At 44.2% G+C, this 14,529-nt stretch overlaps 2 protein-coding genes across 4 annotated transcripts in view; one reads left to right on the forward strand and one right to left on the reverse strand.

Annotated features, from left to right (window-relative positions):
• The first annotated feature begins 2,489 nt into the window (after positions 1-2,489).
• si:ch73-70k4.1 (Fanconi anemia core complex-associated protein 20) lies at positions 2,490-8,050 on the forward strand. 2 transcript variants are annotated; one of them, XM_061058672.1, is made up of 5 exons: positions 2,490-2,697; positions 5,097-5,244; positions 6,237-6,606; positions 6,688-6,742; positions 7,918-8,050. In XM_061058672.1, exons 1-5 carry the CDS (start codon positions 2,555-2,557, stop codon positions 7,988-7,990), a joined length of 789 nt encoding a protein of 262 aa, XP_060914655.1. In that variant the 5' UTR covers positions 2,490-2,554; the 3' UTR covers positions 7,991-8,050. The 2 variants fall into 2 exon arrangements, with proteins under 2 accessions (XP_060914655.1, XP_060914657.1); XM_061058674.1 differs by having other exon boundaries at positions 6,237-6,600; positions 6,682-6,742.
• A 2,449-nt stretch (positions 8,051-10,499) lies between these two features.
• The window catches only part of prkcz (protein kinase C, zeta), an 81,674-nt gene continuing 77,644 nt past the window's right edge, over positions 10,500-14,529 (reverse strand). For both annotated transcript variants that reach the window (XM_061058653.1, XM_061058654.1), the window contains one exon: positions 10,500-13,119. In XM_061058653.1, the coding sequence (XP_060914636.1) occupies positions 13,032-13,119 (88 nt within the window). In that variant the 3' untranslated portion in view covers positions 10,500-13,031. The remainder of the gene's footprint in view (positions 13,120-14,529) is intronic.

Consider the following 14,529-nt stretch of genomic DNA (forward strand, 5'->3'; position numbering starts at 1 on the left):
TCCAGGCGCCGGGTTGCTTTTTCCCAGAGTAGCACCGTGTACCACAGGCCTGGCCCACTGCTCTGCTTTTGTGTTCCTTCCCCTCTGCGGTCAAGGTAAAAAAAAAAAAAAAAAGAAGAGGATGGTTCATGGTCAGCAGTTCAGGATCCTTCTGGAATATTCATCTTATGTGGCACCGTGTCCAGAAAATGCTCTCACCTTATTTCAAAGTGGCAGGCTTTCCTCTAATGCTGTTTTCCATTCTTTGGAATAACACTCTCTCTCCTTTCCCTTCCCTTCAGTCCAGCTTTCCCTTGTTTTTTTTCTCTCCGTTGCATAATTGCAGCCGCTCTCCGTTGGTCCCTCTCTTATGGCCAAAAGCTCAGAAGGCTCAGAAAGTCCCACCATTACTATGACTTCAACTTTCCACTGAATGTGTGTCCTAGCAGAGGGAACACAGAATCATCATAACAGTTAGCATTCTCCTGTGATGTAACCTTCTTCACAGAGCTGAAGCCACGCTGTATCGTGTGCATTAAAGGAAGAACGTGCAAAACTTAACACATAAATAAATCAAATCAGCTCGAGTCCCGCTGGCTGTGTTGTTGTCTGAGCCGTGTTTACATGGACGGGACGGCCGGCTCCTCCCCTTGTGTATAAAAGATGTTTTAGTCAAGAACTAAAGAGAAGAAGAAGAACATACTCACTGATTATTTGGATGTTAGTAAGAGTTTTTAGATCACGCTCATTCTGTGTCAGTTTACATGCAATGTGAAGCTACGAGCTAACTAAAGAGCGCTAACATTAGCATGCTAACACAACAATGCAGGACACAGGTGATTGAGTTGTGCCCTGAAAAAGGGTAATATGTTATATGTGTTCAGACACGATGCTTCCTCTCTGGCAGCGTCATTAAGAATTTAATTTCTGTTTCTGTGTAAAATTATTTACAGAGTTACAATAATGTTTTCTGTTCCACAGGCAAATATACAAAATATGACAGGTAAGTACAACAAACAACAGTGTTGAAAGTAAACACTTTTCACTCACAAACACACACACACACACACACACACACACACACACACACACGCTAACACTGTGTGACTAATCAATCCAAAAGCATTTATCTGTCAATAGACTCCACAGGTAGATAACAGATTAATAACTCTGCACATACAGAGATCCGTATATTTTAAAAGTTTAACCAGAAACTCGCTTTTAAAGTGTTTTAAATCTTCAGACTGACTCTGTTTTCAACACTTATCTTTTTTTTTTTTTTACACATTTTCAACCTTTGATGCATTTTTACAATTGTTTTAATGACACTTTTAACAATGAATTAGCTGTTTTTAACACTACAATCCTATTTATTTGTCTACTAATTTATTTATAATTTGTCAGCTATTTCAAATAAATGTACACATATCACAATGCAGCTCAAGCAAAATACAGTTTTGCTTGTGCTTAACTCCTTCGTGCTAACGGGGGGTTGGAGGTGTGTGCAGGAGGAGAGAACACTACAACATATTTTTGACAAATCGATTTAAATTGTCCATGCTTGTATCTGGGGCTGCACGGTGGTGTAGTGGTTAGCGCTGAACAGAAAATGGATGGATCGTTGCTGCCAAACACTGCTCGCTGGTTTGTTCAAACACAGTTTTTGTTGCACATCTTCTTTCCTTCAGCAGCTTTTTAAAATAATCTGCAGGACTTTCATCGATGGTCGCGACTGTGCGTCTAAAATAAAGTGATTTGGAAAAGAAATCAGACTCAAGGACACAAAAAGACTGCAGAGCTATTTTCCAATTGTGCAGTCATACAGAGGGAATAACAGAGTTCTGTGCACAATCTCTGAGATGAATCTGTCAAATACATCCACTACATTCTGAGTTATAGCTCCACTATTCAAACCTCTCTTTAGTGAAAATAAGGAGTCCTCATAATGCAGTAAAATGATCCCTGTCAGTGTCTTACTTTTATTTAGAATATTTGATATATTGAAGTTTGCAGCTGTCCTCACCACAACCACATGTCTGCATAGTAATGTAAAATAACTGATTGTTTATTTAGCAGGGACTCATGCAATGAACATCGCTTCATATATAAAATACAAAGTTATTCTATGTATACAAGTTTCTAGCTGTGGCTAATTTGCACTCCTCGTCCCTGCTCGACATTCAGGGTTAAACAGAAACATTAGACTTAAAGGAATACAAAAAGATAGAAACTATCCAAACAAAGACGTTATAAAGAAATATAATAAAAAGACTAAAATATGAACAAACAGTAAAATAACTTACTAGTGTCTGTCTACACGAGTCTCGTGTTTACTGGTGTTTTTATGTTCTCCATATATAGAATATGATATAATGTAAGGTAACATAATATTATTTTTCATTATACAATAACATAATTTAGTATAATATAAATAATATAACATATCAATGTTGGTACGCGCATGCGCGGGGGATGTCCCATAAAGAACGTGACGTAGTTACTCAGGAACAAGGAAGTCCCTCTTACCCAAAATAGCGCGAAGTTTCGAAGCTGCTCCCCGAAGCGACTTTACTAAATGGCTGAAAAACCTTTAAAACTAAAGTCTAAACTGAAGCGAAAGAAATCCTCAGTGGAAGATCTTCAGCCGGACTTTTCTCCAAGAGGAACACAGAGGAAGAGTCCTCTGGTCCCCGGTGACAGGACAGCGGAGCCCGGGAGGTGGGTGTTCTGAGACGGGGAGGGCGCTGGAGTTTAACCGGAGAACGAACCCCCTTTACATTTATAACAATTTAATGTTTTCCTGATTACCAGCTGAAGCTCATAATAAGAGCAGCGTAATTTAATGTCTCTAATGAACAAGTGGATCTTTCTAGATAATTCGGCTTGTTGTTAATCTATTAAAACACAACAGCTGAAATACTGAACCCTACTTTGTTCATTCTGTTTTGGCTTATTGAATTCAACAAGAAAATTAGAAACGTGAAAATTTAAATAATTCAAAAGCAGGTTTGTGTATCTGTTCCACCCCGAATGAAAGTTAAACATTTCATATCAAATTATTTATGTACATTATGCATAAAATACGGTGGCCCTGAAGGACAACTGCACGAAATGCTTTGTGAAATTTCACCAAACGCCTGAAACACTTCACTGTAATGTATAAGTATTTCACATGTTACAAAGTAAAAACATTTCATGAAACATCAAAACATTTTTTGGCTTCCTGCTAATTATTTCCATCAAGCAGAAACCTCCAGTCTTTTAAAATGAAGCTGATGCTGAAGTGTAAAATCCTGCAGTTCCTGGAGTGTCCACTAGAGGCTGGCTGCAGAAGCACAGGAAGTCACATACACACCCATTCTAAAAAGCCTGTTTTTACAGCAGAGATTAACATGTTCTGAGGCTGTAGTCCTCTTAGCATTGACAGTGGGTTAGAATCCTGCCCCCCCCCCCCCCCCCCCCCCCCACTCTCTCCTCACATGTCTTGTCTCTCGTAAGCTGTCCTATCCATTAAAGGCTGAAAGGCCCAAAAAATAACTTAAAAGGAAAAAATAAATAGTAGCAAAGGAGAGCAGGGAAGGAGCCACATGTTGGACTCTGAACCGGCCCGCCTGCTGAGAGGACGACATCCTCCACACATGGGGCCAAGCACTAACCGCTATAGGCTGCCGGCACCCTGAACGTTTTGGAGTCACTAATTAGTCTAACGAGCATTTCTTTGGACTGTGGGAGGAAGCTGCACGGGGAGAACATGCAAACTCCACACAGAAAGGCTCCTGTCAGACAGGGATTCAAACCAGGAACCTCCACACAGCGCTAACCACCACTGTTCCATCCTGCAGCCCCAACCTCAGTAGTATGATTTAATTATAGTCTCTCCTGCACAACCAATAAGAACAGAGCCTAAGCTAAAAAGGGTCAAACTTACTGCACTGCGGATGCATTATGTTTCAGAGAAGTCCAAATGAACTCATAACTTTCTGTGAGGCTAAATCTGGAGCTGAGAAACAAACTCTTTAAGGAGATGGTGCATTGGGAGCATGCTGGTAGATGATATGTATGGATAAAACTCAGGAGAGAATCTGTACATTACACCCGATCCACCAAATACCACAGAGTCTTCATTACAGGAGAGTACAGGGATGAAGATGTCAGAGAGTCATTATGCAGATATCACATGTTCACAGCCGATTTATCCTGTTGTTGTTTCTGACAACATTTGACTTTTTTAACGCATGCAGCTCGCTCGGAGCTCTCCATGTTTCTCTCTCTCTTTCTCTCTGGCTTTGTAATTGACACAGAAGCACGCTGAGCCCCACATCAAAGAGGCGTTTCATAAATAATTTGATTGACAGATTAAAAATGCATACAAAATAATTTAAGAAGAAAAAGAGAGAGAGAGGGGAAAAGTGAAATCTCTCCCCTGCTGTGTGTCAGAGGATTCAATCTAGATTGAACTTCTCGTGATGAACTTGTCAAAAAACAAGTGTTAAAATGCAACAGCTTTCTAACGAGATGTCGAGTTCAGACACACGCAGGGTGAGTTACGACGAGGTTTGATCAGAGCGGGGAAACAAACTGAACGGGGGGGGGGGTTCTAAAACAGATGGTACGCAGGTTTCTCTGAATTCATTTAAAACAAAGACGTCAAAAGCTGTTTGACCTCCTTTATTTGATACGCAGAAAACTATTCATCACACCTGAAACTCGCCTCTTGAAAGATCACATTTGATTGTCCATCGATCGTGAAATAAGATGAAATCCTGCAGAATATCTTCAGGGTCGTCTTTTCAAACAGAAATTTTTTTCTGTAAAAACAGGCTTTTTAGAATGGGTGTGTATGTGACTTCCTGTGCTTCTGCAGCCAGCCTCTAGTGGACACTCGAGGAACTGGAGGATTTTACACTCCAGCATCAACTTCATTTTTAAACACTGGAGGTTGCTGCTTTGTCCTGAGCATGAGTGTCGAGTTAGGGGCTTCCTGACCAAACACACAGTCGTCATAATAAACCAAAAACTTCCAAACTGTCTATAACGATCCGTCCAGTAAAACCCGGACTCTCTACTGTTGAGTTAAATAATCGAGATCACCATGACAGTGTCTCTCTGGTCCACAGGTCTGTGGTTCCTGCAGCAGCTTGGTGGAACAAAGAGCAGCTTCCTGCTGTGGAGGCTCTGTGGGCGTTAACGCTGAAGTCTGCTCAGCTCTACCTGCAGGACCAGAACTGGGACCTCATCCCTGATCTTCCAGAACCATCCACAGCTGTATGTGTGACCAGATGTTTAAACATGTACCTAATGTGTGTCTGTGGACATTCTTCAGTCTGAAGCCCCTTCCTCTCACACACTCAGGAGAATGCCCTGATATTGTTTTGGAGGGGTGCGAGGGGAATGATTACCCACTACATCATGATTTAATGGCAATTTAATCAGTTTCCCCTCGACCGCTGATCCAACCCCAGCTCTCGCACGCCTTCAGGCTTTGCTTTGTGTTCTTCCAGGCTTTGAAATCGGCTACATATAAAAGTCAGAAAACTGGAGTTCCCCCACACGGCCGTTTTGGACGCCCCTCGGTTTGCCAGATATGAGAGCAGTTATCAGGTCAAACCAACAGGTGTTGTAGTGATGGAAACGGGCAAGAGAAGTGGTTCAGATAGAAGTGATTGTACCCGACCTAAAAAGCCTCTGCATGTTTCTAATAAGCTCCACGAGCAGAAACGTGCTCAAACTAGGATCAATATTGGAGATGCTTTTGAAAAATGGAGAGAGGTTAGAACACAGAAAGGTTTACAGACCCATGCAGAGCTGGATAAACACTGAAGCTTCAGTGTCCACCACATGGCAACCTATGTGAGCATCGACTCTAGAGAGGAGGGGGAGACAGCTCTCTACAATGTTTAGATATTTGTTTGTTTTCACTTCTGTTGTCGTTGAGTCCCTCGCCGTAGGACGCCATGTTGCTGGATGTTCTGAATGAGGGGTTTGTTCCTGAGGGGATGTGACATCAGGGCGTACCCTCTATTGTGGACATGTTCTTGTCTTTGGTTTTATAAATTCTGTAGTTTGAAGCTCAGACAAAATTGAGGAACGTACCATCAGCTGTTTTCACACAAGCACCCCTGAAAATGTTTGGAACATTTCAGGACCGACTGCCCCTCAAAACTCGCTGAGTGTTTATTCACACGTCGTCTCGCGGTGGGACGTTTCCGCTCTGTTTAAAAAGTTGAAAACAAATTGTTTTGTTTGTGTCGCCTCAGAGACCCTCAGCTCTGAAGGAGGATGATCAGCGCTGGTGTGACCTCAACGAGGACGTCGCTCCCTTCCCTGAACCGTCTCTGAGGACTTCATCTAGTCCAGGTCCTCTCAGGCTCACCCCCTCCCAGCAGGACCTCCCAGTACAGACTCTACCTGAGCTGTCCTCCCACAGCAGGAAAAGTCTCAACGTCAGAACATCTGTTCAAACGTCCACTAAGAGAACCTCCAGTGTAGGAGGAGAAGAGGAGAGGAAAGGAGGAGAGCGAGGAAGACAAAGACCGCTGATACCTGACAGCCCAGTGGAGGAGGAGGAGGGTGAATATGAAGAAGAGCTAATGGAGGTTAAAGAAGCGGGGGAGGAGGGAGGTGTCAGAGGAGGAGGAAGAGGAAGAGGAGGAGGACCAGGAGGAGGAAGAGAAGGAGGACCAGGAGGAGGAAGAGAAGGAGGACCAGGAGGAGGAGGGCGTCTGCAGAGCTGCCCCATGTGTCTGCTGGCGTTCCCTGCTGGGTGAGAGCTCCATCACTTTCTGTTTCTTCTTTTTTTTTTTTTTTAAACCACACCAGCTTTCTCCTTCATCTCGGTGATTTTTTTTGTCCTAATTTCTCATTTTCAGAGAAGCATGTTGGCGTTTCAGTCCCACTCACTGGCTCATTGTGCAGCTGCAGCTTTCATTTCCAGATATGTCCTCTCGTTCTCTGCACCCACTGTGGAGCAGTTTGGAACAAAACACTTTTTTATGGTGTAGTAAAAGAAAGCACATCGGATTGATCATTCATCAGATACGTTGAGCTCGATCAGATCCTTTGTCATAAAGTCCAAATGAAACTAAACTTTGAGAGTACCAGATGTGTGTACGGTCCGTCTCTGCTCCTCCACAGCAGCAGAGCTGATAGGTTTTTATTTTATTCAGTGTGTGTGCTTCCTCTGGCTCCACTGCGCTGCGTCTCAGCTCCGTCAGTCCTCTGCAGCAGATACACAAGACTTCTATTTCTGCAGGGATAGAACCAATCACAAGAAAGAAGGCGGGACATAACATTGGGATGTATTCAATTGGTTAAAACATTAGTAAACACACCTGAGTGCAGGATGAGTCATCAGACATTCAGAACATTTTACAGTTAAAGAAAATTACAGTTCTTAAGATGTTAACATGCTCGGAGAATGAAGATAATGTCAGATACATTTAACGCTGGATTAGAACCGGGAAACTGTTTTTCATTTCAACTCTAACAGCCCTCACACGGCTTATTTTAGTGGCAAAATGTTTTATTCAGCGAGGGCGGCCATCGTTACTACTCCTATCTCCTCTGAGCTGTGTGTGTGGAAGAGCAGAGAAAAATACTGGGACTGTTTTTTTTAATCGTGCTCCTGCTGTGTGCTGGTGCGTCTTTACGGTATCAAAGTTTAAATGTCTTTACAGCCTTATATGTTGTCACCTTCCTTTAAGAAGCGCCTTAGACGGTTAGGACTATAAGCCTGTGTGTGTGTGTGTGTGTGTGTGTGTGTGTGTGTGTGTGTGTGTGTGTGTGTGTGTGTGTGTGTGTGTGTGTGTGTGTGTGTGTGTGTGTGTGTGTGTGTGTGTGTGTGTGTGTGTGTGTGTGTGTGTGTGTGTGTGTGTGTGTGTGTGTGTGTGTCCGTGTCCGTGTCCGTGTCCGTCTCTCTCCTTGTTCCTGTCTCTGCAGGTTCACACAGATGGACTGTGACGGCCACCTGGCCCAGTGTCTGTCTGAGGTGAACGTGGACGTCACCTGGTGAGGGGGCGGGACTCTGGCTGCTGTCCAGGAGCTACAAGCTGCACAGATATCCCGCATCACCCCCCCCCCCACCCCCCTTACAGGCTGCAGCATGGCATCATATAGAGGAGGACACACCCAGACTCTACATCGATGCATCCTGCACACACGTGGTTATAATCATGTTATATTTATTTAAAACAAGCGAACATTTAAAGCTCTGCACTTTGTGACATTCAAACATATTCAGTGAATCAGGATGGAGTTAACGCTCCACAAACATTTCAGTTGTTTCAGCAGCTGACCCCTAGTGTTTAAAATGAGTACTGCAGTCTAAATTCTAAACATTATAGAGAGCTGTCTCCCCCCCCCCCCCCCTCCTCTCTAGAGTCGATGTTCACACAGGTCACCATGTGGTGGACACTGAAGCTTCAGTGTTTATCCAGCTCTGCATGGGTCTGTAAACCTTTCTGTGTTCTAACCTCTCTCCATTTTTCAAAAGCATCTCCAATATTGATCCTAGTTTGAGCACGTTTCTGCTCGTGGAGCTTATTAGAAACATGCAGAGGCTTTTTAGGTCGAGTACAATCACTTCTATCTGAACCACTTCTCTTGCCCGCTTCCATCACTACAACACCTGTTGGTTTGACCTGATAACTGCTCTCATATCGCATGTCTCAAGACGTAGGGTTTAGTGCAAACTTTATAAAATATCTGACAGAGCTGCTGACCCTGGTCTGACTCCCCTCAGAGGACCCTGCTGTCAGATCTTAATTTACCCTCTTTAGCGCCACATGCAGCTCCACTTCATTGTGTCTACTTGTCCTCTGATGGTTCTGGTTCCAGCTGGGCAAGAGGATCTCCAAAATATTCCGACAATCCCTCCACGTTAAAAACCAGGCCACAGCCTCCTCGCTGAGCTGCTTTCACAGAGAGTGGGTGCATGTAATTGGACAGCTGCACAGAAATAAAGACTGACTCATCCTCTGCCTAAAAAACTGCAACTGTTGTTATCATTTATTAAAGTGTGTGGTTGAAATAAATTATTCTGAGATAAAATGAGTCAGTGAAGTTCTTCTAGTTCACGTGGTCAGTTAGTGTCTCTGAACAGCGAATTAATTCACTAAATCAGAACTCAGTTTGAAGCTTTCAGATTCCTCCCTCAAGGTCTTTCTCTTTTGTGACTGTTGCTCGACTTAACAGCTGAACCAAAAACCAGCATAAGGAAGTTAGACCAATCAATACTATCACAATAATAAGGAGAAATCAAGTTTGACCTGAAGATGTTATCATCTCTTAAAGCGTGACCGAAACAAAGGAAACATAACTAAATTGTGCTCTAAAGTACACCTGGCCAGGTCCGCTCAGGTGCAGCTGTTTGTCTTCCTGCAGGTCGAACAAAGCAGCAACCTCCTGAGCTGAAAAATGAAGCCGATGCTGAAGTGTAACATCCTGCAGTTCCTCGAGTGTCCACTAGAGGCTGGCTGCAGAAGCACAGGAAGTCACATACACACCCATTCTAAAAAGCCTGTTTTTACAGCAGAGATTAACATGTTTACAGCCTGGTTCAGGCTCATTAGCTCATGTCTCGATCGACACACACTGTACGGGGGGTGAATGTTTTGATGACTCATCAGTTTTGATTTGATGAAGGATAAGAGTTATTCACAATAAGGCGTGTAGCTGATCTGATTGACAGGTGGGCGCGGTGTAACGGTTTGTCAGGAGGTTTAAAACCCGCTCCAGCTCTCAGCCTGTTGTTAGGTTGACTGAAAGTTAGACTGAGACAGCATTTCAATGATGGAGACCGCCATCGATGAGACTCCAGCGCTCCCTGCAGGAACAGATGACGTCACTCAGGCTTCAAACATTAATATTTACAGTCTGTGATGTAACTACAGAGACAAACATAAGGAGGCAGAGTCAAGTCAGTATGTTTATAACCTACCATTCCTGATCGTTTCCAGTAAAGAAGGATCTAAAATATCTCACTTGAATATTTTCTTTGGAATTCTTAGCAAAAATCTGAACATGAAGCTTCTCGGCTCTCTCGCCTAAATTAGTGCGTCGTAGAGTTTTTATGCTCCTGCTGCAGATTTTTAATCTCTTCGTTCCTGAAACTGGAGCAACTTCTACTATTTCCTCTGCTTCAAATAAACAGAAAATGTTGCTCGATGATTATTTTATTGGTTAATTGGCTTTTCTGCTCTCCTGGTATGAAGTGGTGATCAGAGGACGTGCAGCTGTGTGAGGAGGCATCTCCCAGGAGACACACACACACACACACACACACACAGAGACACAAGCACACACACACACAAGCACACACACTCAGAGACACACACACACTCAGAGACACACACACACACACACTCAGAGACACACCCACTCACACATGCACACACACACACTCAGAGACACACCCACTCACACATGCACACACACACACTCGGAGACAAACACACACACACAAACTGTAGCATCTGCAGAGATTTTTCTGCCCTCGTCTGCAAAAAAAAGAAAGCACCCAGTTCACGGAAAACCAGTATCATTTTTAATAATTACACATATTTACAAAGATGCGGTGAAGCAAAAATTAAGCGAATCCAACCGGTTAGAAAAAGAACTCATGGACGAGGTTCATTCAGATCATTTAGAACATCTTCAATTGGCCTTCACGGGGCTCATGTGGTGTCAAAGACTCTCCGTTTATCTGCTGGTCCCTCCACAAACAAAGAAAACTCACACACCTTTCACCTGCTGAGCAAAAAGACCCGAACACAAACACACACACACACAAACACACTCAGAGACGAGGAGGAGGAGCTTCCTCTAAATGTTGGACTGATCTCTAGATTCTTGAAGTCTCTCCGAGTGTCTGTCTCTGAGTGTGTGTGTCTCTGTGTGTGTGTGTCTCTGTGTGTGTGTGTGTCTCTGTGTGTGTGTGTGTGTGTGTGTGTGTGTGTCTCTGAGTGTGTGAGTGTGTGTGTGTGTCTCTGAGTGTGTGTGTGTGTGTGTGTATATCTGAGTGTGTGTTGTATTGGACTAATTGGCGAGCGTGTATCAGCTTCATTATCTCTCTCTCTCTCTCGCCCTGCGGCTAATTGAGAACCTTTGACTCGGGATCAGCTAATTAATCCCATTATGTTGTTATCACATTAGCACGGGTCAGATTTCATCAAATGAATCTGAGCCAATGGAGAGAGAGCTCCTCTTCTTCTCCTCGTCCTCTGAAGCTCAGACGGAGAGATTTCAGAGTCTCTGACTTTGATCTGTGCTGCGAGCTGATCATCACTGACGTCTTTGATTTAACCCTTTCAGCAGCGCGAGGCTCACTGATGGTACAGAGACGAGTCTGTCTTTGTTTAAAGGTGGTGGTTTGTTTATGGAGGTTACAGCCTCAAACAAAACGGTCTTAAACTGTCAACCTGTGGAAAAGGAAATCATGTTTGAAGGATCAAAACTTCAAGTGTGTCGGCTGGATTTACACGAGCAACAGCTCACACCTACCCGAGTCTAATACCCGGTTTTATTTAAAATATTTAACCTGTTATTTATTTAAAATAGTTTAAAACCTCCGCTGATTAAAACCGCTGAAGTGTAAAATCCTGCAGTTCATCCAGTGTCCACTAGAGGCTGGCTGCAGAAGCACAGGAAGTCATACACACACTTCACATAAAATCAGTTTGCAGTGTGTTTGTAGACTCAGCAGCAGAGTGTCAGAAGGCTGGAAGTCGTTAATCAGTAACCGCTAACGGTCGGGGGGGGGTTTACAGTCTCGAGAGTTCTGATGGAGACCCTCTTTAAGAAACAAGATTAAACATTAAGAACATTAATTATCTTTTGATGATTCTGTCTGCACAAAGAGATCATGATATTTATAATCTGGAGTTGCTCCATGTAAATTCAGCCTTTTGGAGGAAACACACAACGATCCCGAAATGGAAACAGAAACACTTTTCCACAAGACAGCACAGCCAGGCGGTCACAGGATCTTTACGGCCGGCTGCAGATGGTCACACAGCAGAAGCTGGTGAGGAAGAATCTGAGCTCGGCCAGCACGGGGAGGACGCCGACGAGAGCTTTATTCTCCTCATCTGACTGAACCTGAAGATCACCTTTAATACACAGGACTGAAGCAGCCAATCACCACTCTCTAAACATCTGATACTACTCTGGCTCTTTGGATGAATTTATAAACCGCTCATTAATCATCTGTTGAAATGAAAAGGTTCGATCGTGTGTCAGGTCTTAAGGACGCTACAGCGCTCCAATCAGAGTGAAGCCACGCCCTCAGATTTCTCTGCGTGAAGAGATGCTCAGTAAGAGATTAAGTGCAATCAGAGACTCGGTAGTTCATCCATCTTTGAGGCACTTCTTAAATAAAAAGAGTCCCCTCCCCCTCGTTGTTTGTAAAATCATAAAAACAACAGTAAAGAAACATCGTGGTTGCGGATGAATCTGTGCATCGATAAAAAGGCATCGTCAATGTTTGTACCACTACCTACATTATTTTACACAATAATAATAACTTATTTCTTCCTTCCTCAGTGTACATTCTTGTTCTGCGTGGGGCGTCTTTGCCCCCCCCTACAAGATACAAAAAAAACAGGAATTAACAAAAAAAAAAAAAAAAAAAAGTGCAAGTTAAAATTCAAGTTCCTCGGCAGAGCCGTCATGGATCGGGGGACATGAGGCGGGGTGGAGACGTGTTCATGACGGCAGGCACAGAATGAGACGGCTCTCTCCGCTCACACGTCGAAGCCGCTCGTGCTTCGACGTGAGAATGGACATTCTGAGGGGGGGAAGGGAAAAAAAAGGGCGAAGACGGCGGAGCGACAGGGAATGTTCTGAAGTCTTTGTTTTCCAGGAAACCAAATAAAAAGAGGAAACAATCGAAACTCTGCTCCTGTTGTCTTTGCTTGTTGACATGTCCACAGGGTGAGTCGTCCTCCTCCTCCTCCTCCTCCTCCTCTCGTACTGACTTGGCTCTGAGTGTCTTTTGGCTGAGACGGCAGCTTGGACGAGCAGAAGGTGGGCGAGGGAGGAAGCGTGTCTCTCCTTCATACAGACTCCTCTGTGGATAGCAGCAGGGGGTTGATGTATTCAAATCCCTCAAACTCTGACTGGTCTATTCTCTTGATGACGTCCCTGAGGGGAGAGACAAAGAGAGACGGAGGAAGAGGGATTAGAGGAGGAGTTTCACTACAACAACACAGCACAATGACATCACCATCGACCTGCTGTGTGAGGAACCAATCAGGAGCTCGACCTGAACCACCATGTCCTCTGGACCTGAGAACTTTGTCAAAGCTTAGGGAGAGATAGTCTGTATGAAACATGGACGTAGTCTCTGTGAGGTCACCCGTTGGTTTCTGAAGAGGCCTTTTGAAGCTCAAGCAACACAACCAGAACTCATGAGTCGGCCATTGTTGTTGTAGTCCATCGACTAGCTCATGGCTACTGACTGGAACCTTACTGAGCATGTGCAAAAAGTTTCAGTTTTCAGAGGAACTCTTTACCGCCTGTTTACACGATGACAGAGATGCTGCTGTTTTCAACAGTCCGCCCTGTGGAACCCTTTTTCAGGTTCCCCAAAACGCCATCGCCGTGTAAACAAACATCCAAAACGCTAGCAAAGGTTACGACTTCCAGCTGAAACCGTCTCAAAAAAAAAAGAGCTCAGAATAACCAGCGGAGCCAGTCAGGGACAAAAAGGACGATTGATGTTTCCCTCAGATTAAATGTGTTAAAAACTTAAAATCAAGTTTTTCATCAATTTTCTTACATTTTGTGAAGTTAAGAGTAAGAACACTCAGTGGAGTAACGAGCGGAGGAAGTCGAGCTGTTCTTTGTTTCCTGAGTGAGTGAGCTCACAGGTAAACGCAGCAGAATGCCACGACCATCCGAGTGCAAATAAATGGACTCCCTTAGCAACACGGCCGGCTTCTTCTTCTTCTGCTGCAACAGGCTGTTTACTCATCTGTGTGTGTGTGTGTGTGTGTGTGTGTGTGTGTGGAAAGGAGGCCTCTCACAGAGGCTTTCTACCCTCGGACAAACAGAGTAGGGGGCTTTGAAGTTAAAACAAAAGGTGCCTTCAGTGAACCGTCGCCCCGGTGGACCAGGTGGGTGGGGGTCTCACTTCAGGGGCCACCGGCGGAGCTGAACAGGTTCTGGATCCCACCCACATGGAGCGAAGGACAAGTGAGAGAGACGCTGCGGTGTCTTTGTTTCAGCTTTCAGAGCAGAATACTGATGAAGGAGAGATTACTCCATCTGATCTCATGTGACGCTCTCTCTCTCTCTCTCTCTCTTTCTCTCTCTCTCTGTCTCTCTCTGTCTCTCTCTTTCTTTCTCTCTCTCCCTCTATCTCTCTCTCTCTCTCTTTCTGTGGGTGGAGGTCATCCACCGATACAAGCATCACATCCACTAAATGCTGTTCTTTATTTTGGGACACTCAGAGGAGAGAGAGAGGTTTGGGGACTGACCAAAACAAACATGGAGTCCAACCAACGTAAATGTTTTTTTTTTTAAACAGTGCAGGACCTCAAAGCTTTACCA

The sequence above is a fragment of the Labrus mixtus genome, chromosome 15 (genome assembly GCF_963584025.1).
Source record: "Labrus mixtus chromosome 15, fLabMix1.1, whole genome shotgun sequence".
NCBI lineage: Eukaryota > Metazoa > Chordata > Actinopteri > Labriformes > Labridae > Labrus > Labrus mixtus.

Bases quoted from the DNA above. Each gene is read 5' to 3' on its own strand.
- si:ch73-70k4.1 (XM_061058672.1), top strand. From the start codon at position 2,555: ATGGCTGAAAAACCTTTAAAACTAAAGTCTAAACTGAAGCGAAAGAAA. The intron at 2,698-5,096 runs GTGGGTGTTCTG...TCTGGTCCACAG, and splicing joins AGGACAGCGGAGCCCGGGAG to GTCTGTGGTTCCTGCAGCAG. The intron at 5,245-6,236 runs GTATGTGTGACC...GTGTCGCCTCAG, and splicing joins TTCCAGAACCATCCACAGCT to AGACCCTCAGCTCTGAAGGA.